Source organism: Megalops cyprinoides, chromosome 17 (assembly GCF_013368585.1).
Source record: "Megalops cyprinoides isolate fMegCyp1 chromosome 17, fMegCyp1.pri, whole genome shotgun sequence".
In the NCBI taxonomy this organism is placed as follows: Eukaryota; Metazoa; Chordata; class Actinopteri; order Elopiformes; family Megalopidae; genus Megalops; species Megalops cyprinoides.
The window spans coordinates 12,258,319-12,285,358 of record NC_050599.1 but is presented as its reverse complement, the minus strand read 5'-3'; the positions used below and the strand labels follow the sequence as shown (position 1 = coordinate 12,285,358).

The following is a 27,040-nucleotide window of genomic DNA, read 5'->3' as shown; positions in this document are numbered from 1 at the left end:
ACATTCTTTCTCTCTCTGCCGTTATACACGTGCAATTGCTTTGGGCACCAAGCCACTCTTGACTTTTTTCCACAACATATTAGGCTTTTGTAGGCTTACGGTAAGCTTATAGTAGGCATTTGTGCATGACTTTTGTTTGTGGTCTGAAACGCAGAAACGAGAGAAACGGAAACATGAGAAGATTCTGAGCGAAGAGCTCTACCCTGCGATCATCAACCTCAACCAGTTCCTTCCCCCAGACCACTGCATTGACTACATTGCTTGGGACATGGCCCGCTACACCAAGAGGTAAGGAACCTGAGAACTGTAGCCAAACTGGCTACAGCTTCTCATCACGTTAAAGCCTAGTACACTTTAACACTTTAACCCGTAACTGGCCTTACTCTTGTTGGCGTAACTCTTAACTGGCCTTGCTATAAGTTTGCTGTGATTGGCTTAACGGCAGATCGAGTAGGATTACTACTACTAATTGCCCTTACTGGCTGCAAATGGATAACAAACAGTCTTTTATTGTTTTGGCTAGCACCTTTTCAGTGTTCAGGACTGAAAAAACATTCAGTAATTTAGTGTTCCCACAAAATACAGCTTTCTCCAGCTTCTTCTCTAAGTATTTACTGTCGAAAAACAATAAAAAGCAGCAGAAAGAACTGTGAAGTAAGAACAATAAAATCTAACAAAAAAGAAAAAAGAAAAATGACCTGAAAATACACACCGGACAGAAGCGGAAGATGAGGAATTTATTGAGCTGTGGCAAGAGCCTGAGTTTATCTCATCCGTTCCTGAATAGCTAACACAACAAACAGCAGAGGCATGACCAGTGGAAAGAAATAGCTGGGTAGTTTGAAAGATACAGTGACATTGTGTGCCCTGATAACGCTGTGGTAAGCGCTTTACAATCTTATACGTTAGTCTTGTAGACTGTTAGGTGACACCATGTAACCTGGGAGCTATCACTGAGGCCTTGTAATGTGTATCAGGAGCATGGACTTTGGAGAACTGGGAAATGTGTTCCGGATTAAACCACTGTGACCCATGACCCATATCAGTGTTTTCCATACATTCCATTGTAATAGCTGGATATTTTTGCTCAACTACTCCAGCTCGGATTCAAATCTGCAGTTTTCCAGTCACAAGCCTCACTCCCAAACCACTACTTAACCCCGCCACTCAAGGGTGGCCAAACGTCTGCATCCACGGCAACGCTCCAAAGTGGGCAGTGCACGGATCAGATCATCCTTCACAGCTGCTCACCTTTCATCTTATCTTCGCCCCCGGGCCTCCAGCTGTGATCCCTGAACCTTCTGTGAGCTGTGCATTTCCTCCTCAGCAGATGATTTGTTTAGAGATGCAGTGTCATGTTTTTTCCACCCTGTTGTTTTAGAAAGCATCAAGCGCACCCTCAGAGTAACTGTATTACGTGTATCCTTAATCTCGACTTTGCCTCTAGTACACTGTGCAATGTGCTGGACCGGCTCAGCCTCATAGCAGAGAGCGTGGTCAAAAGGACGGGCTTCTTCGTCAACCGGTCTGACTTCTACAGCCACGCCCTGCGGCCGGACGAAAGGTGAGCGGCCCCTGCTCACGTCGGATTTTCCCCTGTGTGGGACAGACAGACAGACGCTGTGGGTGAAGTGATTCATGGTGTTTTGGTGTAGGAACCTCCGTGGTGAGGTTTTCTCGCTTATTAGTTGATAAGGAATGGTCTTAGCGATGTGCCATTGGGTGTTCACTGACCTTGCATCCCCGATCAAAAGAAAAAGCATATTTGGTACTTCTATGCAATACCTCAAGTGTACAATTAGGATGATCGTTCCTGTCTGTGTGGGTCCCTGACAAATTGTGAAACATATGCACGCATGCGTTGCTGTTGTTTCTGTGTCCTTAACGGACACATTGACACTTACACCCTCTTAAGCGCTGACTAGTCTAGATGCAGATCATGCCAGGCTGTTCAAATCTCTCATCACTTGGTCATCTTATCTTTCCTTGCTTCCCTGTTTGGCTTAACATTTGAACTCCCATCTAGTGCTGCGGTTTTAAAGGTACTCGTATGAAGCATTGCAGTGTAGGGTAGCAGTCAGTAGTTAAGTGTAGCAGCTGATTCTGCTCTTCTGATAGCAGTGTAAACTGTATGCTGTGAAACTTAATGAGTTGTGTAACTCTGTGTGTTAAATGCTGCTGTGTTTTGGTCATTAGGTGGGGGGATTTGGGAGGATACGTCACTTCACATGGCCGTATGCAGGTAGGCAATGCCAATGCCTGGACACAGAAAGATGCATTGATGTCACATTGATGGTGACAATAATATCGCGTTTTGTATTAATGTTAATTGAATAATCAACATTAATACAGAATTGAATTTATTGATTGAATAATATTGATTGATTGCATAATATTGATTTTTGTATTATTGTTAAAAAAAACCCATTCCCACAGCATCAAGCAGTGTAAAGCCCTACGGCAACTATAATGAGAAGAGTTAAGAGGTTGTCTGAGAGGTGCGCTACCTCTGTAAGGCATGCAGGCCAGGGACCATTCGGTGAGGTAATAAATGCTTCCTGTCTGCTATTCTGGACAGACGGGGGTGCTGCGGACTAACTGTGTGGACTGCCTGGACCGCACGAACACTGCCCAGTTCATGGTGGGGAAGTGTGCTCTGGCATACCAGCTGTACGCTCTGGGCATGATCGACAAACCCAAACTACAGTTTGACACTGACTGTGTCAGGTAATAGCTTACACTAAACCTTTCACTGAGCAGAATAACAGTTTTATTTTGCCTGTACATTACATTATACATTACATTACATTATTGCAATATAGCAGACACTCTTGTCTAGAATGACTGACAGTTTTGTCCATTTATATTGCTGGGTATTGAGGCAAGTACCTTGCCCAAGTATACAACAGCACTATTCTTGTGGGGAATCAAACTAGCAACCTTTCAGTTATGAGCCTTGCTCCATATCACTGTGCCACACTGCTGCCCTGTGTAAACCTGAAAATGGAAGAAATGAAAGGAAAGGAAATGACTAGTTCCTTCAGTACAGCAGGAAGCCCCCCTCTGAAAAATGGTGGTGTACCCTAGAATTTGATGTGTGGCATCTCGTATGAGCTCCATCCTCTTTTTAGGAGCTCCATTTTGGATGCCTAGAGAATGGGTTTGCCCACAGGTGCTGTGTTTATCTATATGCACATGGGGAGTATTTGTATATAGTTGCACTGTAATACAGAAAACGCCCCCTTGAACATGTGCCTCTTGTGCCCGTGTCCCAGGTTGTTTGAGGAGTTGTACGAGGACCATGGGGACACCCTCTCCCTGCAGTATGGGGGCTCACAGCTGGTGCACAGGGTGAAGACCTACCGAAAAATCGCCCCCTGGACTCAGCACTCCAAAGACATCATGCAGACCCTATCCCGCTACTACAGCAATGCTTTCTCCGGTACCCCCCTTCTGTTACATAAGAACCTGATGAACCCAGAGCGTTCCAATCTGTCATCTCTCTCTCTGTCTCACACACGCTCTGAATAATCAATAACGAGTTTCAATCTGCTGTATGGAATAAGCCTCGTGTTTAATGAGGCAATGCATCAAACTAACGGTCGCCCTAGCTATGACAGCACTCACCATTTGGATTTACATTAGAGAAAAATTATGGCACAGATTACGCCGATACAGTGCTGCGCGAAACTTTTCAGCTTGTCTCGTCCATTTTTCTCCCGCTATGCGGCGTGGCTGTCGTTGATCATCTGGTGTGCAGAAATTGCCTCTTGCTTCTACAGTACGTAGGCACGAATGTTGTGACCAATAGAGAATAATGTACATGTACAGAATAATAACTCTTGTAAATGATAGACTGTACTTTGTGTAAGTTTATTTCTGTGGGGGGGGGGGGGGGGGGGTGGGGGTTAAAAAATCTAGTGCGCAACCTGTAAATGCATTCCAAGCATTCATTTTTTTATTTCCCTAACTCTGAAAATCCAAACCCACTCACAACAAGAACTTATGTAAGTTATCGTTAGAAAATCTCCTGGCCTGAGCATGCAGTATTCTCTGTCTATTACAGGAGCGTGACAGAGATGTGAAGCATCCTCTGAGTCTTCTAAATTGTTCTGCAATCTGCAATTGTTCTGTACTCTTCACGCACACTGCCAAGTCTCCTGGTGTCATTAGTTTCATTTATTGCAAAGCAATAAACCAACATTTGAAAATCCGCGTTAGATGCTTTGCTTAAATTGGATGTGTTCAACCTTTCAGGCATTTCCCCACTGATTATCTCCTGATATTATGAGTTAGGAAAAAAAATTTGATTAGCATATTCCTGTAATACATAATGGGTTTCAAGTGACCGGGGTGAGTAGGAAAAGACTGTCTCTCCTCTGAGCAATAACAGTGAATCACATGACTGGCTCCCACATGACACTCTTGCAGCAGCTAATGTGGTGACAAATTATATTATGACGGAAATGGATATGTTTATTTGGGCCCGGCGCTGAATTAATTTCTGCTTCACAGTCACTGTATGAGAACTGCGCAGTCATCTGCGTAGGCTTGGGCGCATTTGCATCACATAAATTTCCAACTTCCCACAGAGAGCCTGAAACCCTCGGGCCCCAGGGCCTTCTTCATGTCCAGAAGCTGCCCTTTTGCAAAGTAATCCCTGGTTAAATATTCGCTGCTGATGACACGCAGCCGGAGAGTTCTCAGGCGGATGCGAGAGCCGCCGCCGGAGAGTTGAGAGTAGTTGGATGGGCCCGCCTCCGGCTTCGGCCCTGCACTCTCTTATGCGGGTGGTGAAAACACGGAGCCGCTCCAGGTCTGAGTCCTGCATGTAGCGGCCGCTTTGAAACGGGAGGTGTTTGAAAACGGCCGTGTTTTCTGTCAGTGAGCAGAATCTGTGTGACTGTTATCGCGTCTCACCCTGTCATTGGTGTGGGAGGGTTCATGATGAGAGGGTCATTTTGGGAGGGGGGGGGCATTTCCTCATGACTAAGAGGGCAGACAGAGAGAGGATGCAGAACAGTGCGGTATGAGGGCAGTAGAAGGAGGCCGAAGGCGATATCGAAGCTCTTAAAAGCTGCTTTCTCATTTCATCCAGAAAAAAGACGGCACACTCAGTTGCAGAGCCTTCCACCTGAACAGTTGAATGGATCCGCGGTTTCACATTGTAGTTAGGCACGAAAGATTTGTGTGACTCTTTAGTCACAGTTGAGGGTGGCGAGCGTTGAAAAATCCAATGAGCCAAAACCAACCAGTCAGCTCAGATGTCAGCATGGTTAGCAGCAGTGTGGGCGTCACTGATTTGAACCTTTACCAACATTTCCGACATATTCAACCGAGGCAAAGGATGGTTTTACCTAAACCAAAGCAGCTGTGGGCACCGCTGTACTTGATGCTCTACTGGCCGTTTTATTGTGGCAGTTGTTATAATCACTGAGGTGTTGTTACGTAAGAGGTGTGTAAGAGGTGACAACCCTCTGCTATCAGCCAGTCTTATAATTGAATGTTCAGCTCTTCCTGTCCCTGCTGTCCAGTACACAAAGTAGTAGTGTTAAAGACAGGGCCAGCTGAAAATGATGGCTCTGTCCATAATTCAGTTTTTCTTCCAACAGCAGTACATTCCTGTCTGTTAGCTGTAATATCAGCTCATTCATCTTCAGCGGTGATGGTGAACAAGCTGACAGGAGTGGCATAGCAAGTACTCCTTTGCCTGTGTTGTAAGTGCCATCACGCATTTTGAGAATCCATTAGCAGGTAGAGTATACAACTTATTCTAGCAGTCTGGAAAGACACCAGTAGAGTCTGTCAAGATCCACATCCCAATTATTTATGCCTTCATACGCATGTCTGTCTGTTGAATCCTACCGTATTGTTCTGTATGGCGATTTAAGACACTTCATCTATTTAGCCTGAAGAAGGCTGGACTTAAGATTTGAGTGAGGTTTGAAAGGGAATTAATAAAGTGCATAGCAGAAGATAGCTCAAGCTGTCAGCAGAACTGGAGCATATGTGGAAATTATGTAAAAATAAAAGTGCCTACTAAGAATTGTTTTTTCCACCCAGTTTTCCCTGCACAGAATAACCTACCAGGACTCACATGGTGAGTGAAGTCCTATGGAGCTCTCAAGATCAGGCTTGACAAAGGACTAGACACTCCATAGCAGCAGTTCACAAACAGTTTACAATATGCCCCCCTCTTTTATGCTTTACAAACATTAAAAAATGAACATAGGGATGCATCTTGTCCTGTGTTTGGGTGTCTGCCTCCTGGTGGGTTATGGTACTTGTGTGAAAAGTAGACACGTGTTAGCTTGTGTACTGGAGGGTTGCATGTGTCTGGGTGCCCGCTTGGGTGCGGAGGTTGTTACGGTGGGGTGACCTTGATGTTCAGTTTGCATTCATGAGTAGTGGGGTAGGAGGCTCACCGTTGGAGGCAGAGGGTCTGATAAAGAAATGTCTTGATCATGAAAGTAATGGAGATGTAAAGGAAAGTAATGGAAAGCCAGAAATGCGTCTGTTTTGTTATGTTCAATTTTAGCTTAGCAAGCAATCTGTCTAACTAGCTAACTGTAGTACTGTATCTCCCTCTGCATTTGTGCAGGTACAGCTAGAACATGATAGGTAATTGGAGGGCAGAAATAAACAGAAAAAATGACAACAAGATCAATGCTTGACACAGGTGTTGTGTCCTGGCAACAGACATTGTGTACAGATTTTCGGAGTGTCACATTACAGTTTATTACTACTTGTGTTCATATTATATAGGGACAATTTTATTGGTTTTTCACAACCTGCAGTTTTGGGAACCACTCCTCAGTAGACTACTAGATAGGCTGAAGGGCGTGCCCTGCCCGTTAATGTTTCTGATGTTTTCGTAGCACTAGCGAAATTCGGGCTCCGGCCAGACAGAATGGGACAGGGAGCCATCAACCCCCGTGCTCCCGCTCTGGCTCTTGAGGAGGTGTATCTTCCCAGCAGTGGCGCCTGGGCCACAATTATGGAAGCAGACACGCCAAATGTCTCCTGTCACTGTGCCCTGCGAGAGGGCCCCATTTCTGCTGATTATTCCCGGTGATTACGCTTCTTAGATCTGCCACATTATCACATTCGGGGCCGGGCGGCTGCCCATGTTTGCTCTGAGAGTTCCTTCCAGGGTGCAAGCTTTTGTGTTGCAAAATGGAGAACTGAAAGCCCAAGTTCTAAGTACCGTTATTATTATAATGAAATTGAATAGGGAAAAAAGGCCTTCCTGAGAGGGTTACTGTGTGATTCTCATTAGGTGGGATAATGGGGAAAGAGGACAGCGTATCAGCCTTGAACTACTTTGTGCCACAGTCTGTTTTAGATTATTTTTTCTTGGCCACTAATGCTAAAACTTAAGGGAGGTTCAAGGTTGTGCAACATGTGCATTAATTGTAACTGCATACCTTAATCAAGAACCTCTCTTATAATTAACATGGTGGTTTGGAGGTGGATCTCTACTTTGGAATGATGTAATGCTGATGTAATGCTTACCAATGTAAGTGGTAAGATTGGAAAAGAGGCATCTCAATAGATCAGGCGGTGGGAGTTGCACGGACTGTTATGCATTTAGCTCACCTGTAAGAATCATACCATAAATGCATATTCAGTGCAGACCACTAATGGTCAGGCTGTTTCTGTGAGTTAAGACAATATATTTTAACACTGGGGTGCTCTGTGCTACAAGATGACAGCTGAATGCACCTTTGCAAAAACACTCATGTTTTAATATAAACAAATCCAATAGAATTATACGCTGAAATTATGCATCTTCAGAATGATGGAAATGATGGACTCGCAACAATGCATCAGCCTTTGAATACTGAACAGCTGTTAGCCTCAAAATAACACTCTCACATAACACTGAACAAGGTCTGACAATAAACAGGTCTCACATATTCCATTTGGATGTTACTATTCAGTGATCTGCTAATCATAACCATGACACTTAGTGACTGCTTCTTTCATCTGTAAGGCCATTAACTGTGCCATTGGGTGTGGTTAGTCTGCGGTCAGTACAGAATTAAACAACAGGAAATCCTTCTGAGGGGGGGACAGGAAATATAATCTCATACTTGAAGCGCGAAAAGGGAAACGATTCTTCAGCTGTTGACAGACTTTCCCTGGGACTGATATGTTGACAAATACATCCCTGCTGTAAGCCTTTTCCATGTCCTTGGGTACTGTATGCATGTGTGTACGTGCAGAAATGGCGCACCAATGGAAACATTGCCTTCTGACTGTTATTTTTACCCCCCTGGCTGCCGGTGGGTTTGCTCTTTGTGTGAACCACGGGATGCTCCTGTCCTCCCAGCTACCTTTAGGGTTTGCCGTTAGGCCGAGGAGGCCGAGGTGAGCGCTCACCGTGAAATACGCCCGAGCGAAAGGAAATGAGATCTCTGCCGTGGTCACGCTTTGTGACTAGGACTGGTTCATGTGTTCTCAGGTGCACACGGTCATCCGGTGTTGCCCGAAATATTAAAGTCTTTTTTTTAAACTCGGGGCAGGCTTTTCATATTGCACATGCTATGTTAACATAAAGGCTTATTTGTGTCAACATTTAAGGTTGTTTCCTTGATGGTACTGCTTTGAAAAAGGTAGACTGATCTAATTGCCTGTTTCCTTCCGGGGATATGGGTGGGTAGGTCAGCCAGCATTTCCTTGTCTCACTGCTCTCAGGCACCATGCTATTATTTAGGTGCTGCGGCACCGATGACGACAGAGTAGCACCTATCCTCTAATGAGTGTCCGCTCTACAACACTGATGTCATGACAGTTGGCAATTCCAAAACATAGTTGCATTCAGGGCAAAAAGCATTGAAGAATGGGTTACTGATATATCCAGAAAACAAAAGAAACAAACAAACATTTGAACAGGAAGCAATCTGTTTGCATTTTGGAATCAGAGCAATGTAACCTGTGTGCATGGTTAGAAAAATGAAATTAACTTCGTAGACGGCCATATTAAAGAATGAGTTAATCACATTGCTTAGGAAACATCCCGCAATTGACGGGAGTAATTAATCTCCGAAGAATAAACAGGAAGTTTTCAGGTGAAGAAAATTGGTCAGGATCAAATTATTTTATTTACGAACCCATTTGGCACCTGCACACCCCTGTGAATCTCACTCAAGGGTCCCCCATTAACGCCGGGGGCGTTAATGCCTGCAGCCTCTCAGTGGCCACATATGTCATTGCACATGGATTCCCACATTAATCAGGAGTCCTGCGTGTAGCGTGCATGTGAGCTGCTTTCTGCGTGCTTCTTGGAATTGCTCTGCAATCATTCAGAATGACTGCAGACTTATGAGCAACTTTCAGCGGCTGGAGGAACCCACACTCCCATGCAGCTGCTGAAGTGGCAATGATTGAACGTGCACGATGGAACCGTGTGGCAAATCGATTTAACCTTAAAGGCATTTCAATGAAATGTCGATGAAGCGTGGCCACTAAACGTCACCCCGAGGAGATCCGGCGAAGGCTAAAGTGTAGATCTACGTGTATTTCTGCATGCGGTTTGCATGGAACTGTCTACCAGTTCTCCTCCGTGTAAAATTGGCATGGCTTTGCTCGTGCCTGAATCCCTTTTTGCTGATTTAATTAATGAATGCGTACAAAAAATTGCCCCCAGAAATTACAGTAGAGAGCCTGTAATTACAGTCTTTATTTACTTCTTAATCATGTGCCTTTGAAGGCAGCGCGGCACGTGTCTCTCCGGACGAGAGAAACTGAAAGGATAAAAGTGGATAATAACCTGTCTCAGCCACCACAGAGGCAAGAAAGCATGTGCAGCATGCTGTGTGTGGATGTCTCAGACAGGGGCCCAGCTCCTGTGTGTGGACATGTCTCCGATACCAGTGGGTTCAGAGTAGAGCGTTCGTTGTTGCTGTTAATGAGCTGGACTGGAGTGGCGTAATCTTTGTCACAGGTGGAGTTTTGGTGCTAATGTTTGAGCCTCACTCTTTTTCTCTTCTTCTGTCTCTCTCTCTCTCTCTCTCTCTGTTTCTTTCTCTCTGGATCTTTCTGTCTGTGTCTCTCTCTAACAGATGCAGACAGACAGGACGCCATCAACCTTTTCCTCCAGGTGTTCCAGCCGTCCGAGGCCAAACCCCACCTGTGGGAGCTGCCCACAGACTTCTACCTGCACCAGAAGAACAGCATGGAGCTTCTCCATGAGAGACGCAGGTGAGGGGAGGGGCTTTCTCTCTTTGTGTTGTTCTCTGTAATATATGTTTGTTATGTTTTGCTTTTTTTTCCTCTTTACAAATAGACGCATACAGTTTCATTTCCAAAGAGGCTGGGGTGGGGTGGGGGTGGCTTAAATGAGGCAAGTGTTGAAAAGGCCCCATTTGCTGTCATAGAAAGAGTAATAGCATAATAGTAATAGTCTGAGGAAAAAGTGTGTGACTGCCATTCGAAGCCAGTGTGACAGACATTATCACAAGACAGCCACGATTTTGGGCCTCTTTTTTTCTGGTCCCTCCTTTTTCCTCTATCATGGGTAGAAGGTTCTGGCCTGTAGGAGACCTCTGTCTCTGGAGTGAGGGACAGACATGCCTCTGTACCTGCGTGTTGGGCCGGTCTTTGGCGGAGTCCTCACTGAGGTCGCACCGAGCCCCAGGCCAAATGGCTCTCGCGTTTGAGCAATCAGCACGTCCCGGCTCTCAGACAGCCACAGTGACCCCTCACTTGCACTCCGCACTGCTCGGCAGACACGGGCGATGTCATCCTTTGGTCATCACGCGGAGGTCTGATCACCTCAAGAGCTAACACTCACCCAAGTTCAGTTTCCCAGCTGTCTGTCTGCTGCTGTGACCTACTTATCAAACTAACCTCCAGCCGACCATGTCCCCTGTTTCCAGCATTATTTTCCTTCCTTTCAACAAATTTGCGTCAAGTCTCACCCAGCACCTCCTCCCCCCCTTCCTGCTTTTGCACCCACTTCTCATCAGTGTTCTTTTATTAATGTTGAAAATGTTTTATTTCTCCCCTTTGCAAAATCACTGTGTGGAACGCCTCGGTAGGAGGTGTTAGTCTTTTGACCCAGTTTTGATGTGCTTTCCTAGCTTGTAAATCTCTTTGTGGAATTACTTGCATAATGGAAACCCAACCACGCTATCAAGAGAAAAATAAAAGAATTGATAGGAGTTTAGCATCATAAGAAAATTGGAATGGCAGCATTATTAAAGCAATTCTGTCAGCGCAATATGCTCTCTGAATATTGAACTCTGAGGGTTCATAAAATATAATTCTGTACAAATGAATTAAGAGTTGAGTTTTTCTTGCGCAATTAGGTACATTTACACTTTGTCACTCAGCAGACGTTCTTATACCGAGCGACAGAGCCTTTGTGTGAGAGCCTTTAACAGTACCTTGACATTTTTGAAGCGCAGCTGACGCTCTCGTGAAAGGCAGCTCCTGAAGTCAAGCAGAAAAGCGCAGCAGACCAAATGACACAAAACGTTACACAAAGAAGAACACAAGCGCCAGTGCCAACCACAGGGCCAAAACCACACATGTACGCTTGGCGCAACATGCAAGAGCAGCACAATATACCCAATAGAAGGACTTTACTGTTCCAACCCAACACCGGCTCATACCCCGAATTGAAACTTCCACATATAATGGATAGGATTAGGGGCATATAGTTAATGAACAATCACAATATGGGATAGTGATGTGAAGGGGTCTCCCCCAGTGGACTCCTGTTGATAGACTTCCTTGTCTTTGTATGACCAAGTCTTCATCCAGCGAGGCTGAGAGGCAAGGCTGCCGCTACTGTGCAGACATATGCAGTAAACGCCCTGTTCATTTAATGAGCAGATGAGCATCCAGCTGGGAGGGGGAAGCCAAAACTACCGGCTAATTAGACTATCAGTGAAAATGCGAGCATGAAACTAATCAAGGCAAAAAAATAAACTGTGTTTCAATGCTATTGTTGTAATCTCATTTATATGGGTTATGATGGGCAAAGATTTTTAGGCAAGTTGTAAATGTTGTTAATATCTTAGTTTTACGTACATCTTCTGTTTTTGCAATAGTTCAGATATGCAACAGTGTATGAACCAAGACATTGCTACAGTTAAACATATTGTTCATTCCCTTTTGCCTTTTCTTATTGTTTTGTTCCCTAGTTACACATATTGGTGGTCTGAGGGGATACTGTCCTACCTGCCTCTACCATATGACGAAGGTATTAACATTTTAAAAACTATCAAGGTTATATTTATGTATGTGACATATGTTTATATATATGTCACATACAGCGTGACCTTCTAGGTTTGGGATTTTAATTTCTATTTTATACCATAAAGACAAATTAAGTTATTTTGGGTATGTGGGCAGTACATTTTTATTTGTTCTGTGATTATTTTAAACATTTAAACTGGTAAAAAAAATAATGAAGGCCATTCCAGCTTTATCGTTCAATGGAGTGAAAAACCTGCAAGGGCTCAACCCGCTATGCATTGGACGTGCTGTTACCATGCGTATGAAAGGACAGGGAACAGGAACTGTTACATGGCTTCTGGCTTTCCTTTTTTCTCCCAGTAACACAAAAACCAAAGTAACAAAGAACAGATAGCGGACAGTGGATGAGTGTTTTGCCCTCCGGGAATAAAAACAGCATTTCTCTAGTAACCCAATAATCTATTACAGAATTACAGGAATCACTCCTGTTTCTGAATATATGCAGCTGGATTGTAAGTGGTACATCAAAGCATGTTAGCAGTATTGGATATATCCTTTTGTAGGAAACAATGTGTTTCATTGGGAGAGGAACAGCGCTGCGTCAGGCAGTTACCAGGATGGGGAAAATCACACCCACAGCTGAAATATTTACTGGAGATAGAACAGAGGATAATAATAATGTTCCGTGTGTGTGTGTGTGTTTAACCTTTAAATACATGTTTATAGACACTGCCATTATGGGTTAGAGGGGTGTTACATATATGGATAGTTAAGTTGCTCTTAGGAGGTTTGTGTGACTGAAGGTCCCAAAAATCTTGGCCTGTTGTGATATTGAGGAACTGTGTGTGTGTGTGTGTGTGTGTGTGTGTGTGTGTGTGTTTCTGTGTTTCAGTTCCTTGTGAGGACAACGTGAATAAGGTGGCAGTGAAGAAGTTGACCCGATATGACGAGAGCATCGACATCTACTCTGAATTCTTCAAGCCCTATGAGCTGAGTTCCTTTGACGACACCTTCTGCATGGCCATGACCAACTCCGCACGGTACGGCCGCCTGTGATGTTAACCTGCTGGAACGGCAGGTCCTTGCCTCATGGCTCATAGGGAGGGACCGATCTTTCGGACCCCACGTCCTCCCTGCATGTGCCTTTTCTCAGACATGCAGGCAGCTGAAGCTGGATCTGATGGCATTCCGCTGGCCCTGTCTTGAATAATTTCGTCTCCTCTGTTTTGAGCTGTCAGCAGATGAAGCCTAGCATCAGCCCTCATTCACGGCCTGTTTGTGAAGAACACTTACTCCCGTTATGCGGTTGATTACGAATATAGGGATATAGAGATATAGGGATATAGGGATATAGGGGTATGGGGGGGGGAGGGGAATAATTGACAGTGATTTGCTGGCTTTTTAAACTCGAACGCGAAATGTCAGCGGTGGCGCTTGCTGAAAGGCTTCATCGCGTTAAATGAAGCGGCGCCCGTCCCCTTCCAGTTCGCCGCGCGCGGTGGATGCTGCGTTAATGTTGTACTTCCACCCACTGACCTGTGGCTGGTCACCGTTTATTGACCGTTTGTGGTCTCGGCCCATGTTCCTCGCTGCCGGGGCCCTCAGGTTTTAACTAGATTTATTGAATGAGCCAGATCCCCGTGTTCTTACTCTGTGCCCTGTCACATGCCGCCTTCATAAAAAACCTCGGATCCTTCTGTCAGGGATTCGGTAAAAAGGCTGTAATGTTTGCGAAGAAAATGGGGAGAAGTGAAAAGATGCAGGTGCCAGAAAGCCTCATTCGGTTCATATTAAGGCCAGTTTATTTAAGAGTTGTATGCATCATCTTTGGTAATCTTTGCGTTATGTGCTTTCTGATTGGCTTGCATTAATCGGAGCAAAGTTCGTCTCAATTCTAAAAGTTTTTTTAAATTGTTGTATTGCCCCCAGTGATCCCAAAAAGAGGATATCAGGTTGAAATTGTCTGTTTTTGCACTGTTCTTTTGGTAAATTCTGTATTTCTTGTATTTCTGTTGGTTTTGAAGGGAGTTCATGCCAAAGACGGTGGGGATCGACCCAAGCCCTTTTACTGTACGGAAGCCTGAGGAGACTGGGAAATCCGTTTTGGGGTAAGACCAGTTTTTGCAACCACGAAAGGCTCTGTGCACTGCACAGGGATGCCGATCTGCCATTAGGCACATGATTACAAACTCACATGGCCAGCACTGCTTCTCAATGAATTATTCAGTCTCTCGTATCCCTTTCACCATGAATATATGAGCCCCGTGATTCACTTTGCTCTACACGAGAGCAGATGTTTGATAAATTTCATAGCCGTGGATTGTTTTGCTCCTGTTTACCGGGACCTCTCTCTCAGCATACTGGTGTGGCTGTTTGGACTGCTACATTTGGCATACATTTCACTTTGATTTCACTATTGCATCACACCACCAGAATTTTCATTGGTGTAACATAATTTACGAGGAGATTCATCACTTTTCTAATTGAGCTTTTCCTGGATGAGAGTCCAGCTCTCCTTTCCCGAATTGCGCATTCAGGAGTGGGGGTACAGTACGAGAAAGACATTCCTCTCCATTTTAGCAATGAGCCCTGGATGGGGTGACACTGACACTCTGACACAGGGCCAAACACATGCAGTGCCCCATCACACGTCTGTACAGTTAGGAGAAACGAGAAGTGAGTGATGGAGGGGGGGGGGGGGGGGCAACATCTTTGAATTCCAACCCCCGAGTGTTCCTGCGAACAGACTGCTTACACTGTTAGAGGTGGCTGATGATGTCACCGCTCTGTCCTGACGCGGTGCGTCTGCTGCCGTTTGGCCCCACAGCAACAAGGCCAACAAGGAGGAGGCGGTGCTGCAGCGCAAGACGGCGGCGAGCGCCCCGCCTCCGCCCAGCGAGGAGGCCATCTCCAGCAGCTCCGAGGACGACTCCGAGGAGGACAAGGAGGACGACGGCACCGTCTCCCAGCGCTCCACGCCCGTCAAGCTGGCCGACTCGGGAGACAGCGCCCGCATGCAGGAGGTAGGAGAGGCGCGGTGCGTCTCACCACGGCAGGAGATCGTCTGCTACACACACACACACACGCAGTCAATGGCTAACAGGTAGTAGTGAAGTGGCTGCCAATTGGAGGATAGGCGGTACTCCACTGATGTCATTTGAGCAACTCGCAGGTCCCTGGTATATCGCGGGGTTCCTGAGAGCGGTGAGATGAGGAAACCATGGCTGACCTTCTCATCTCTATTCCCAGCGGAACAGACAATTTGTTACCCCGCTGTGGGCTCCCTGTCATTGTTGGCAGAGAACCAACCTGGGTTGTACCATAAGCATTTCCTGCATGTTCCAAGTTCCTTCATTATGATGGCCATTGTGATGTCACATTTTCTTGCATGTCACATTTCATCTAAGTATCTGTGGAGGGTGTGCGCACTCAGTATACAAACATTTATGGGGAAAATGCAATTCCGGTCGACTGTAATAGCCCATCAGACTGTTGCATACACTCTACATAGTATGTAATTGCTCACATTTTGCTGCACTGATCTTCCCTACCCCTGTTTTGTTTGCCCTTGGTAAGGTGCATGGTCTTCTGAGCACGTGCAATAATCAGGAGTCCACTGCATGCCGTGGTGCACACCTTGATTTCCTGCATAGGGTGCTGGTCATGTCATATCAGTACTAAACCATGATAAATTTTTTAGCATGCAATTGATGGTGGTCTGTTACTCGATGCTTTACTTTACTTTACTGGCATTTAGCAGACGCTCTTATCCAGAACGACTTATATCAGTTACAGTTTTTTTTTTTTTTTTACAATGTTGCCCAAGGGTACAGCTGCAGTGCCCCAGCTGGGAATCAAACCAGCTTTCAGTTACAGGTCATATTCCTTAACCACTATGCTATACTGCTGCCCACGCTGCAAGTATAACGTCAGCTCATATTACTGTTTGTATTCAAGAAGTCACTTGTCAGTTGCTTCTGCTTACAGGAAATTACTGCCTTGGCATGATAATGCTTTGTCCTTCCCTAGAAATTATTGTCTAGAATAATTCAGGTAGAGCTATATTTGGCTCACTTGCTAATGTGAATAACTCTTAGGTGTCATTTCTGTTCAGAAGTCAGTCTTCAGACATCTGCAGTTCTGAGGAGGAATATGAGCAATCCAGCTATCTGGCTGTCTTGCTGTGTAGTAACGGCTGGGTGCAGCACAAGAAGGGAGAGATACGAATGGGCAACTTTAAGGAGCTACTTTGGGCTTTGTGCGTTCCTGCTGTGATTACTGTGATGAACAGTATGTGAGAGAGGTGGACAGGAGGAATGCAGTAGGTCTGAAGCAGCTGCAGGCGGAGAGAGAAGTCATTCACTGAAGGCTGAAGACAAAAAGCTGTTAACACAGCGGCAAGAAAGGGCAACGGCACGGGAAGGAGAATAAGCAGCAGCAGCAGGCAGCAAGCGGTTCTCCGCTTTAAAAATTTCCCCTTTTGTGCATGACGAACTTCAATACCTGAGCCGCGTGGCAGCATAATAGTCCCAGCGAAACAGAATTGTAAGCACAAGGGCTCTGTCATTGTTTCAGCCGCGGTCGAAAGTGCAGCAGCGGCTCAAACTGTTTTTATGTCTCTGCGTGACTCAAGGTTGCTGTGGGTTGCCATGGCAACAAAAAGTGTGCGAATATTTTTCTGTAAGGGAAGGGGGGGGTTGGGGGGGGGGGGGGGGGGCGCCCTTGCTGAGAGATGTGAATTTTAAGTGTGGTGTCGGCACTCGGCAGCGACGGCGGCACATGTTCAGCTCTCCCAGGATCGACGCTGACGTGATGGGTCTATTTCTGTGCCACATGGGCTTCTACCGTGCCGTGGTACCGATTCATCACGTGCGCGCGGCACGCCTGCGGAAAGGCCCGCTGCACGGCTGCCGCTTCCTCGGCCCCGCGCACGGCGGAACACCTCGCGGCGTCGCTCAGCCTGAACGCAAATGAAGATCCAGCTAGCTGAGCCTTGTTTGGTATTCTGGTGTTAACCTTAATTGTCCAGGAACTGGCTGTGTTTGAGTTATCGAGTGGCTGAGAGTTCCCGCTGTAGATAAATGAGCACCAATGTTGTCGCAGATCAAACTTGCAAACGACGCTCTTCTGAGTTGAGGATATTGCCAGCTTTGTAAAAACAGTGCATATAAGTCAAGACTCACCAAGAGCTCTGATTTGCCTGAAGTCTGTTGCAATCCCATGGGCTCTTTGATCACGTTGCAATTGACTTTCACCACAACTGTTGATGGGTAATTATACAGCTTCCACTTCCTCACTCAAACACTTAAATGGCAGCGCTGAATCTCCAAGCGAATCTCTGAATAGATAATTGTGACCATAGCGCCAAAGATAGATAATACCCTTTGCCTTTCTGCAGTTTATATATGTATATGAGAAGTGACTTAGGTGAGTCATATAAATGCAATTCATTATCATTACATATCCGCTAGGGGCTATCTGAGAGGAAGCTCCCAGCTATCAAAAACATGTTGTTCTAGTTGCCTTCCATTTATTTCTGTATTTTCCGACCTAGGTCTTTGGAAGAGAATTGTTTTCTCCTCTTGTCTCTTGTTTTTTTTTTTTTTTTTTGTTTTTCAGATGAAATATTTGAGCTGACTGGTAGTTCACGTGTCCACGGTGAGCACGTGTCTGCAGTCTGAGGTGGACTGGACTGCAAAATGGCGGGGGAAAAAAAGAGGAGGACTGATGAAATATTTAAAGATCTGATCATTACCTGGTTGACTGTATAATTACAGTCGTGTGTGTGGAATATGCTTTTCTTTTCAGTGATTGATTTTTTTTTTTTCACCCCCATATCAGACAGTAGTACAGATCAGATCAATAGGGTAACTACAAAAATGAAATGAGATGTTAGGAGTGTATTACTACATTTAATAGCCCAAAGGGGAAATGGAGATAAACTGCATTCAACAGGTTTTTTTTAACTTGCATATTGTTGCATAGCGCAACACTTTTGATTCAACATTATTTTGTTACGCAGATATAAAGCACTACATTATGTAGTGTACAGTACATAATGTAATTACATTATGTTACACAAACATAAAGACCTATATATGTTGTGTGGGCCCAGCACAGACAGACTGTTTTTATTGTATTGGTTTGGCTAAGCCAAAACACTTGACATTGTGATTGAAGTACTACAGGTTGGATTCAGGGTGTTGTGGGCTTTGTTTTTCTGAGAAACAGACATTTTGTGCACGGCTCCATCTTTTGATGGTGGGTCAAATGACAACGGTCAAAAAAATGGGATGCAAATGCAACAGGATGGGATTGAATGTCCCTCTCTGCACTGAGACATCGAACTGAATACGTGAGGACTGAATATACAACCAGGATAATTACCATGACAACAACATGTGCTGAATTCGTGCCCGGCCCGCGTGTGTGCATTATTCACCACTACCGCAGTGTGTGAATCCCCGCAGACAGATTTGTACTGTGCATCAGACACGTGTCCCCCCGTCCTGCCATGAGACAGATCCCAGAGCTTGCAGAGGGTGAGCATTGTGTCAGATTTGTAATAACTCGCACTGTTAGACAAGCAGTCGCATCGATTTAAGATGTGGCTTCCCTTGTGACTTTAACTGCATTGAACACCAAATATCTGTCTTCAGCCATTGGCTTAGACGTGGACTATATTGTCATTGCTTACATTTTAGGGTAATTTTATAGAGTTTCAATGATTTGTAAACTCGATAAGTAAAACTGGCACAGAGATTACAGTGGGTCCTCAGCAAACCACTGTTCTTTTTCAGTCCTTGTACAGAACCACACTTGAATTTGGCTATTAGGCTTTCAACCCAAAGGGCATGATAATTTGTCTCACTTACTTCGTTGTAGTCTGCAGACATGCATAAATGTCTGTGTTACTGTGGCTGAAAATCACCAGCCACTCGGTTTGAAAGCTTTGTGTTTTCCCGCGGCTTCCACAGTTAGCTAGCTCGCACTTAAATTCCCAAGCCAAACCATTTATTTATAATAGCTGTATGCAGTTATGCTCGGTTTCTGTTCTGTGTTGTATAACATTGGAGACTCACACAGCGTAACAGTGAAGTCCACCATGGACTTTGTTATTTTCAGTTGTCTGGGGGGTTTCAATCTGTCCAAATGTCTTTTTTTGTGTCAAACCAGTCAAAACCCAGATTGGTACCCCTCATGCCCCTTGAGGACTCTAGATGTAAAATTGGTTTATTATGGGTCCTGTCACTTCCCATTTACGGCCACCTATTCTAGCACACTGGCTGGTCAGGTGCTGAGTTCTGTCTGGAGTCTGCTTATTGTGCAGCGAGCTTTGGAGGCCTCGTAGACCATAATGGAATACATTTGCATTTTTTTAAAACTGCAAAGATCACCAGTAGGAGTACAAGGTGCTTACAAAGTAAGATCTTCCACCGGTGTAACTGTGACAGCTATGATAGGTGAACGGGGGTGAAGCCAGCCTCAAACAGTGCAAACGTGCATCAAACATGCATACGGACTGTGAGCTCCTCACCTTGCAGTTTCAAAGTAAACGTTACTTTCAGCTCATGCTGGACAGTTGAATGCAAACAGCTCATTGTAGCTATCCATTTTGTGAGTAATCTGTTTTCTGCAGACACCTCTTAAATTAAAGACATCATTTCTACAGGCTAATAGCAGTCAGGAGGTTGCTGACTGCAACAGACTTTCAGTTCCAGTGGCTACATGTAGGAATACAATTTTCAGGTTCATATCTATTGCCAAGATGGCAATCTGTCGGGCAGTCCATAAGGAATAGACTGTTTAGGTCATATGTTCTATGGCCGTGTGGACACTTTCTATACGTCAGCTCATTTCTGTATGGTTATTTTGCATTTGATCATGCTTTGATTGCTCTAATTTTAATGGCTTTGTATGGGTGTATGGGTACATGGACTCCATGTACTTCTGTGTCCTTGTATGTACTGTGTAATTTGGGTAATGTTCATGGTCTGCTTATTACGTATGCATAGACGTTTTGTCCCTCTCTGCATATAATGCATGCATACAGGCATTGTAGGCTCTCAGGATGATCTGGTGACCCAGAGCTCAGCTTAATTAAATATGATTTGTAAATGTTGAAATTCCAAATATCAAAAGTATGTCAAAATAAAGTGTCGTTCATTTCAATCTGAATTTTGTGTATGCCCATTGGCAACTTACTGCTGTTCTTCAATGAGCACTGCAACAACCTGAAGAAAACTTGTATTTACTGAATTTTCAGAAGGAAAAGTTTGCATTGCATATACTCCTGGGCATTTTAATGTATTGTTCAGATTAGAGAACAATTTTAGGATCTATCTCTTTGTCTTTTGTTAGGTTACTTTGAAGATGTGTGATTCGTAAGATATATTGACATAAAATGTAGCAGTTTTAGCCTCTCTCGGTGAAAATTATGGGCTGAATCCATGACTGATTGTGTGTGCCCACACAGGCACGCATATGTTTGCATAAACTAAGCCTTAGGAAGTGAAAGCTACTGCGTAAGTATTGAATCGAAGTGGTAGTTTTTTGTCATCATATTTTGCGAGTATAACCTCCACACAAACCTGTCTGTCTGCCAAAAGTCACAGTACAGCTTGTGCTGAGGTGAACTGTCGCTTCCTCATAAGGACGGGAGCGTTATTACAGGCAGCAACCAGTCATCAGCCAATCTATTGACCGGCTGTGTTTCGGTTTCAATGTGAACTGAAGTGGGGGGTGTTTTCTCGCCCCTTGCAGGATGTGCCGCACCACCCGATGAAGGAGACGTATGGCCTCAATCTGTCCGAATTTCCTGCAGAAGACGACATGATGATCTACCGCAGGTGAGGCAACACGGCGTTGGCGCAGCATGTGGCGTTATGATTGACCAGACAGTGGTGGATTCTGGGTTGTTTGTGAAAGTCTTCACCTTTTGTTTATTTATTCATGACTTGCACAACACACCACCTCTCAGGCTATTGAAATGATTGGCACGCACTGTTCAATGTTAGAGTTCGTACTGAAGAGGTACCTATTTATCTGTAATGTGCTGTTCGGGGCGCATTGTAACATCACGGCTAATATGGGTTTTGGTGCTTCACATGGCGGGAGTGCATTTTCAGGACCCATGGCCAGAAAATCAAGAGGCTGTTTCATTTTCAATACTCTGAATATCACCCAGCGTTGGGCAAAGTAGTGAGATGTACAAGAAGCCGGTTCTGTGATTGCAATTCATCTGTAACATTGCAATTGTAATTAGCTTGACTCTTCCTTTTTCTGCTCAGCATGTTCCTCCAAATTAAGTACTGTAACTTTGATAGAGGCCTTGGAGCATAAAAATTGAGCTTTTGTCAGTATTAATGAAAAGTGAAATGGTGTTTTTCAGTGTAAAGTAAGGAAGAATCTCAAAACGAAAGCAAAGTCTGAATGAAAAGCCACTGTTTTAGTGCCTACTTCTATGTTCAGAGAGGTAAACTGAAATATTCCCTCGCAGTGCCAAATGTATTTTCCTAGAGTTTCTAATCAGTTTTTTATTATAATTATATTTGTTAAAATATAAATTAATTAATTCTGTTAAGTAGGAATACATTACATTACATTTATTCGTTTGGCAGACGCTTTTATCCAAAGCAAGTGAGGCAGAGTACAACACAAGCAAAATCACAATATAAGTGCTGCATGACCAAGTTTCAACTTTTTATTTTTAAAGGAAAACAGAGTTGAGGACATAAGATGGTAAGATAGGATAGATGGTGGTGATTCGGGTGATCAGGTGAGTGCGGAAGAGATGTGCCTTCAGATGTTTCTTAAAAATAGTGAGGGATTCAGCAGAATTGATGATGTGTGGAAGGGCATTCCACCACCGGGAGAACGGCATAGTATGTTCTGTGAAGTAGGAGTAGTAGTATGTTTGTGTTATTATTCAGTAATGCACATGTGTTACCTAATCAGTATTCCTACTGTGTGTCACTGTCATAAAATGCATGCCGCAATCTGCATCCTGAGAGGATTCATACAATGTTTATTCACTTATAAATAGCTTACATGTCCATTTGTACAGCTGGATATTTACTGAAGCAATCTGGATTAAGTACAACACGGGCACAGTGGTGCGGGGATGAAAAGGGAGCTTCATGCTTCTGTTGTAGTCTTAAGTAAAAGAATCAGCCTGATTCTCTGCACAATATCCGGTTGTATAAGAGGTGATGTGTAAATGCAAGCTATGTACTGTACGTATGCTTTGGACAAGGATGTCTGCTAAGTAGGTAAATACTATACCATTAAGAGAAATCCAGTGTTCTGACCTGTGCTGATACTAATACATTATCTGCATAAGGAAAATTATATGAGCCATTTACGTACAGTAGTTGGTACCAGAAAGCAAAGACGAGGACAAGCATGGTTAATAAAAGTTATAAACTGGAAAGGATGATTGAATTGGCTGAATAAGATTCATAAGACTCATAAATTCATACTTGAGACTTCAAAAAGTAAACCTTTCTCTGAATCCAGGGTTTTTAGAGAATATTTGAACTTCATACATATTTGAGGGGAAACCCTATCAGATGTACTTAATGAGTACATTTGATAAGAGACAAGAAAGTTTAAGATAAGAAACAGTAAGAAATAAGTACAGTCTTCTAAATAAAAAAACAATACAGTTAATAACAACACTAAATTGAAAGGCTCCACAAACACCTCTGCAGGATTTATGTTGAAAAATGAAGAGCGTTTAATAAAGAAGTTCACTGCTGTTGTGAGAGGTTTTTTTGTTTTGTTTTTAGACAGAGTAAACTACTGGTCTCTCTGCACTTTATGGCAGGTGTAAATGATGCTAACCAGTAGCACCCGGTCAGAGTTACTGTAATAAAATGCCTCATTGGGAAGGCTCCGCCACCATCCGGCTCTTCGGTGCCAATCACAGCTATGTGTCACGAGGCCATTTCAATCATTAGCCAAAGATCACAAGCCTCTGTTATTAATGGACCACATTCAGAAATCTCCAGTTGCCTGTCATTGTCTGTTACTGAAAATCCTCAGAGTTGTGACTGTATAGCCTCTATTTATTGCTTCAGCCTTGTCATTTTAGCTAGATTAAAAGCACAAGACTCCAGGCTGCAGTCAGAATGTTAGTTATAGCAATAACTGGTGTGTACCTTCCTCATGGTGTGAGCTGGGGTCAGTCCTATAGAACCCTTGGTGATGTGTATGTTGTGGTTCCTTTGAAATGTATGGCCTAAGTGGTGCACCTGTTTCATCCATTTTGCTGTGCCATAAGATGTAATGCACTTTGTCACCAGAGGCCCTAGTAGTCCATTACAGCTATCCCTTCTACGGCCATAGCTCCTTGGATTTGTGGGTAAACTGAGGTCTCGGGCCCTGAAATGAATGTCTCTGCAAATGAAATGAATCCCTTACTCTCAAAGATCCTTCTAGTACGCTCTGTGTGCAATCTGAAGCCATCAAAAATAGATCTGAGAGATGACCTTCCAAGGAAATGGACATGGTACCTCCTGGTGAACAATCAATAATGGGTTTAGCTGAAATGGGACTTTCAGATTTCCCCTGTGTAAAACGGGTCTTGTCATATTCTATTTATAATTTCATATGAGTCGTCCCTTTTTAGGTTGTTCTTCTGGTTATCCTTTCAAAAACAATTGACGTGCATGCAACGGAAACGTGACAGATTACGAAGAACTGACACACGTATCGCAAAAGCAACGACTCATTTATATTTTCATGTTTAAGTCATGAGTTGTTTTTTTTTTGGGGGGGGGAGGACTTGTACAGTTTGGAATGGAAATAATGGTTTCTTCCAGGGTAGTTAATTGTTGTGTTTGTTCCCGTGTTCATGTGAGTTGTGTTAAACAGTAACGCCGGGTTCTGCCTGGTGTCCTCAGTATTCGGTTGCTATGTGCCTGATGTGTCTGGTATGTCTACAGGTTTGTCCATCTTGGTCAGAACCAGCATAAAGTGGAGAGGACGGGCCAGGTGTCCGACCCCAAACACCTGGAAAATGTCATCAACTTGTGAGTGCCCCCGGCTTATCTTTTACTGCATCTGTGTTTGTTTGGGGTGGAGCCTGTGCAATAAGATCGCTCTGTGTGTGCACAAAGAGGGGAGGCAATTATGACGTGCCCCCCTGGACAGCGGTGAATCACTCAGCAGCCGTGTGCCGTGGCTCAGGACACATGGCCTTTCTGGGTCTTTCTGAGGGGAACCATCTGGAAAGTAACACCTCTCCCGGTTCCCCGCTGCTGTTAGCTTTTGCTCGGACTCCACCTCAAACAGCACCCTAGCACACCTATCTGCTACCTATTTTTACAGTTATGTGCCATTCCGTTGCCTTCTGTGCCACAAATATACAGTGCAAATATTTGACTCTGAAATGTGTTGAGCTGTGTGGTCACTTCTGAAGCCACAGAGGTATCACGTGGACACAACCCTTGAAGTTCCACCTCGGACTCAAAGCTGTAACCTGGACACCGGTCGAGCTCAGTGGCCTCTGCTCCATCCCGCTATGTCTTTGTGTTAACACGTGCCCAGATCTGAGAGCTTGTCACTAACATCTGCTTTTTTTTATTAATGTTTGCTGCCTCAGTCAGTTATAACACACCCTGTTAATAAATCCTCTCACATCAAAGTCCACATACGCAGTGGGAGTTCAGCAGAAGGGCTTTTGCTGCCAGACACTCAACATTGTGTGAAATTAGTTGAAGAGGAATTTGCTGAAATACCAAGAATTTAAAGCACATTGTGCTTTGGAGTAAATATTCAGCATTATGTTTGGTGTTGATCAACTAAAACTCAATCTTAGCTAGCAGTCACTGTTCAACATGTTTTTATATTGCCCCAGTCCATGATTATTTAAATAACTGCTTTGCTTGGACACATCTAACCATTGTCCCTGGTCTTTAGAAGGGGGGTGGGATCTGTGAAAGTCTGTAAAGATGCTAATAAAGGTGCTGTGAATGGAGTGGGAGCGCTCGGTGTGCATGTGCGGGCACGTGTGCGTGCACGGCTCGCGCGTATGTGTGAGTAGCGGCATTCAGACGTGTGACTCACGTGTTCGGGCGCCGTGTCAGGGGACCGCTGTTCTTTTCTTCCCTGTGCGAGCTCAGTCGGGATTTGCTGCCTGCTTAATTGCTTGGTAATGGCTGCCCTTTGTCTTCTGATGTCTTCTGGTGCCTTGGAAAGAGGCAGTGCACTCTGCCTGCCGAATGATTACACCCAGCTCCATCAGGGCCCCTGCTGCTGAGCTCAGAGAGGTGTAGGAGTAGCTCCGTAGCAGCTTTTGGAACGTTTGCCCATTAATGAATGGAGAGAGGCTTGTGGTTAAGTGAGGTGTTTATGTGAAAAGAGTTGGGAAGTAAGGAACAAACATGCTTTCGCCTCCGAAAACTATAACCAGTACTGGTGGGGCGTTCTGGAGCAGGAATGTATACCAGATATCACCCAGGTGGGTGCTACACATCAGCAGTCATCAGGGTATCTACTTGGAGACTGACTTCGATAAGCAAATTGCTTTTCATATGAAACAAGGAATTTTGGTTTTGTATGGTGCTGCACTCTGGTTAGGCTACAAAAGCATTTAAAACAGGTGTTTTCTCAGTGTCAAAAACTGAGTGCCTGTTTGACATAGCCTCTATATGTAAATCCAAGAATAGGCTGAGATTAGGCTGTAATATACTCCACTTTTATATTAATAATAACCCTAATTATTTTACCCTCACTTACTTGGTCCTACGTTTATAACACTGCTGTCTGAGAGGAATGGTCATCGGAAGGTATGGAAGCGCAGCATATCCTTCGTAACACAGAAATAAGCGCTGCTCTCATGCAGGCGCTGTCCACGGCGACACATGCTAAAGCCACGTGCCTCCGTGTCCAGTCACAGCCTTTGAACACCTCCGGGGGGAAATATGGATTTTGTTGCATCCTGTGTACTCCACATACATTACTCACTTGTTCCCTGCAGCACGTCGGCTTTTCAATCAGACTTGGGCTAATGCGTCTCTCGAGTTCTGGTCCCAAGGTAATCATGGGCGGGGGTGGGGGTGGGGGGGGGGGGGGACCAAGGACGGCCCCAGCGGAATCGGGAAGCACGGACGCGTCTCGATAGTCCTGGCAGTGCAGTCCTTGGGAAATAAATGAGAAATCTCGACTGCTCGTGCCCCCCCCCCCCCCCCCCCAGCTCAGAACCTGCCATTTCATTTTCATCTAGTGGAGCAACAGAAAGAATCGGAGTGAAACTCAGCAGTACAGGATGTATCCCTCTGCCCCTTCTTGTGACCACAGGTGATCAGGATTGATCGTTCAGCAGCCGGGTCCACATGGACACTGACTGCTGAACGACCCGCTGAGCTCCCTGTAGGACATACAGGTAATGCACATGACGAGCTTTCCCAGGCCTCTTAGCTCACATTACCTTACATTGCATTCATTTAGCAGGCGCTCTTATCCAGAGCGACTTCCACTCCTCCTGTCACTGGAGTCAGCGGACACCAGTCAACCCCTCAGTCATTTTCCCACATGCTTCACAGTCAGGCTGATGCATTGCTCATGGTACCCTCTTCTTTTATCCTGTCTCCGGTTAGCGTGCAGCGTCTTGTACTCTAATAGCTTATTTTATGCAGCGCTCTTCATTGTGTGGCACAGACTTGGAAAGGATTTACTGTCATTACTAGAATAAGAACTTTCTGTCTGTTCTGGGCACGTTTGCTGTGTTGAAAACTCAAAACACACACTTTTTGAAAGATGTAGCACTGGTTGTTATGACAACCGTCTTGTTACTTCTGGTTGTCTCTGAGGCGACTTGGATGCA

At 44.7% G+C, this 27,040-nt stretch overlaps 1 protein-coding gene across 1 annotated transcript in view; it reads left to right on the top strand.

Annotated features, from left to right (window-relative positions):
- fig4a (FIG4 phosphoinositide 5-phosphatase a) overlaps positions 1-27,040 on the top strand; it is a 53,408-nt gene that overhangs the window by 19,591 nt on the left and 6,777 nt on the right. Inside the window, exons 12-23 of the mRNA XM_036550181.1 lie at positions 155-288; positions 1,448-1,564; positions 2,197-2,242; positions 2,579-2,727; positions 3,276-3,442; positions 10,068-10,206; positions 12,156-12,214; positions 13,103-13,250; positions 14,235-14,318; positions 15,038-15,233; positions 20,974-21,059; positions 24,159-24,245. Coding sequence (XP_036406074.1) covers positions 155-288; positions 1,448-1,564; positions 2,197-2,242; positions 2,579-2,727; positions 3,276-3,442; positions 10,068-10,206; positions 12,156-12,214; positions 13,103-13,250; positions 14,235-14,318; positions 15,038-15,233; positions 20,974-21,059; positions 24,159-24,245 — 1,412 coding nt within the window. The remainder of the gene's footprint in view (positions 1-154; positions 289-1,447; positions 1,565-2,196; positions 2,243-2,578; positions 2,728-3,275; positions 3,443-10,067; positions 10,207-12,155; positions 12,215-13,102; positions 13,251-14,234; positions 14,319-15,037; positions 15,234-20,973; positions 21,060-24,158; positions 24,246-27,040) is intronic.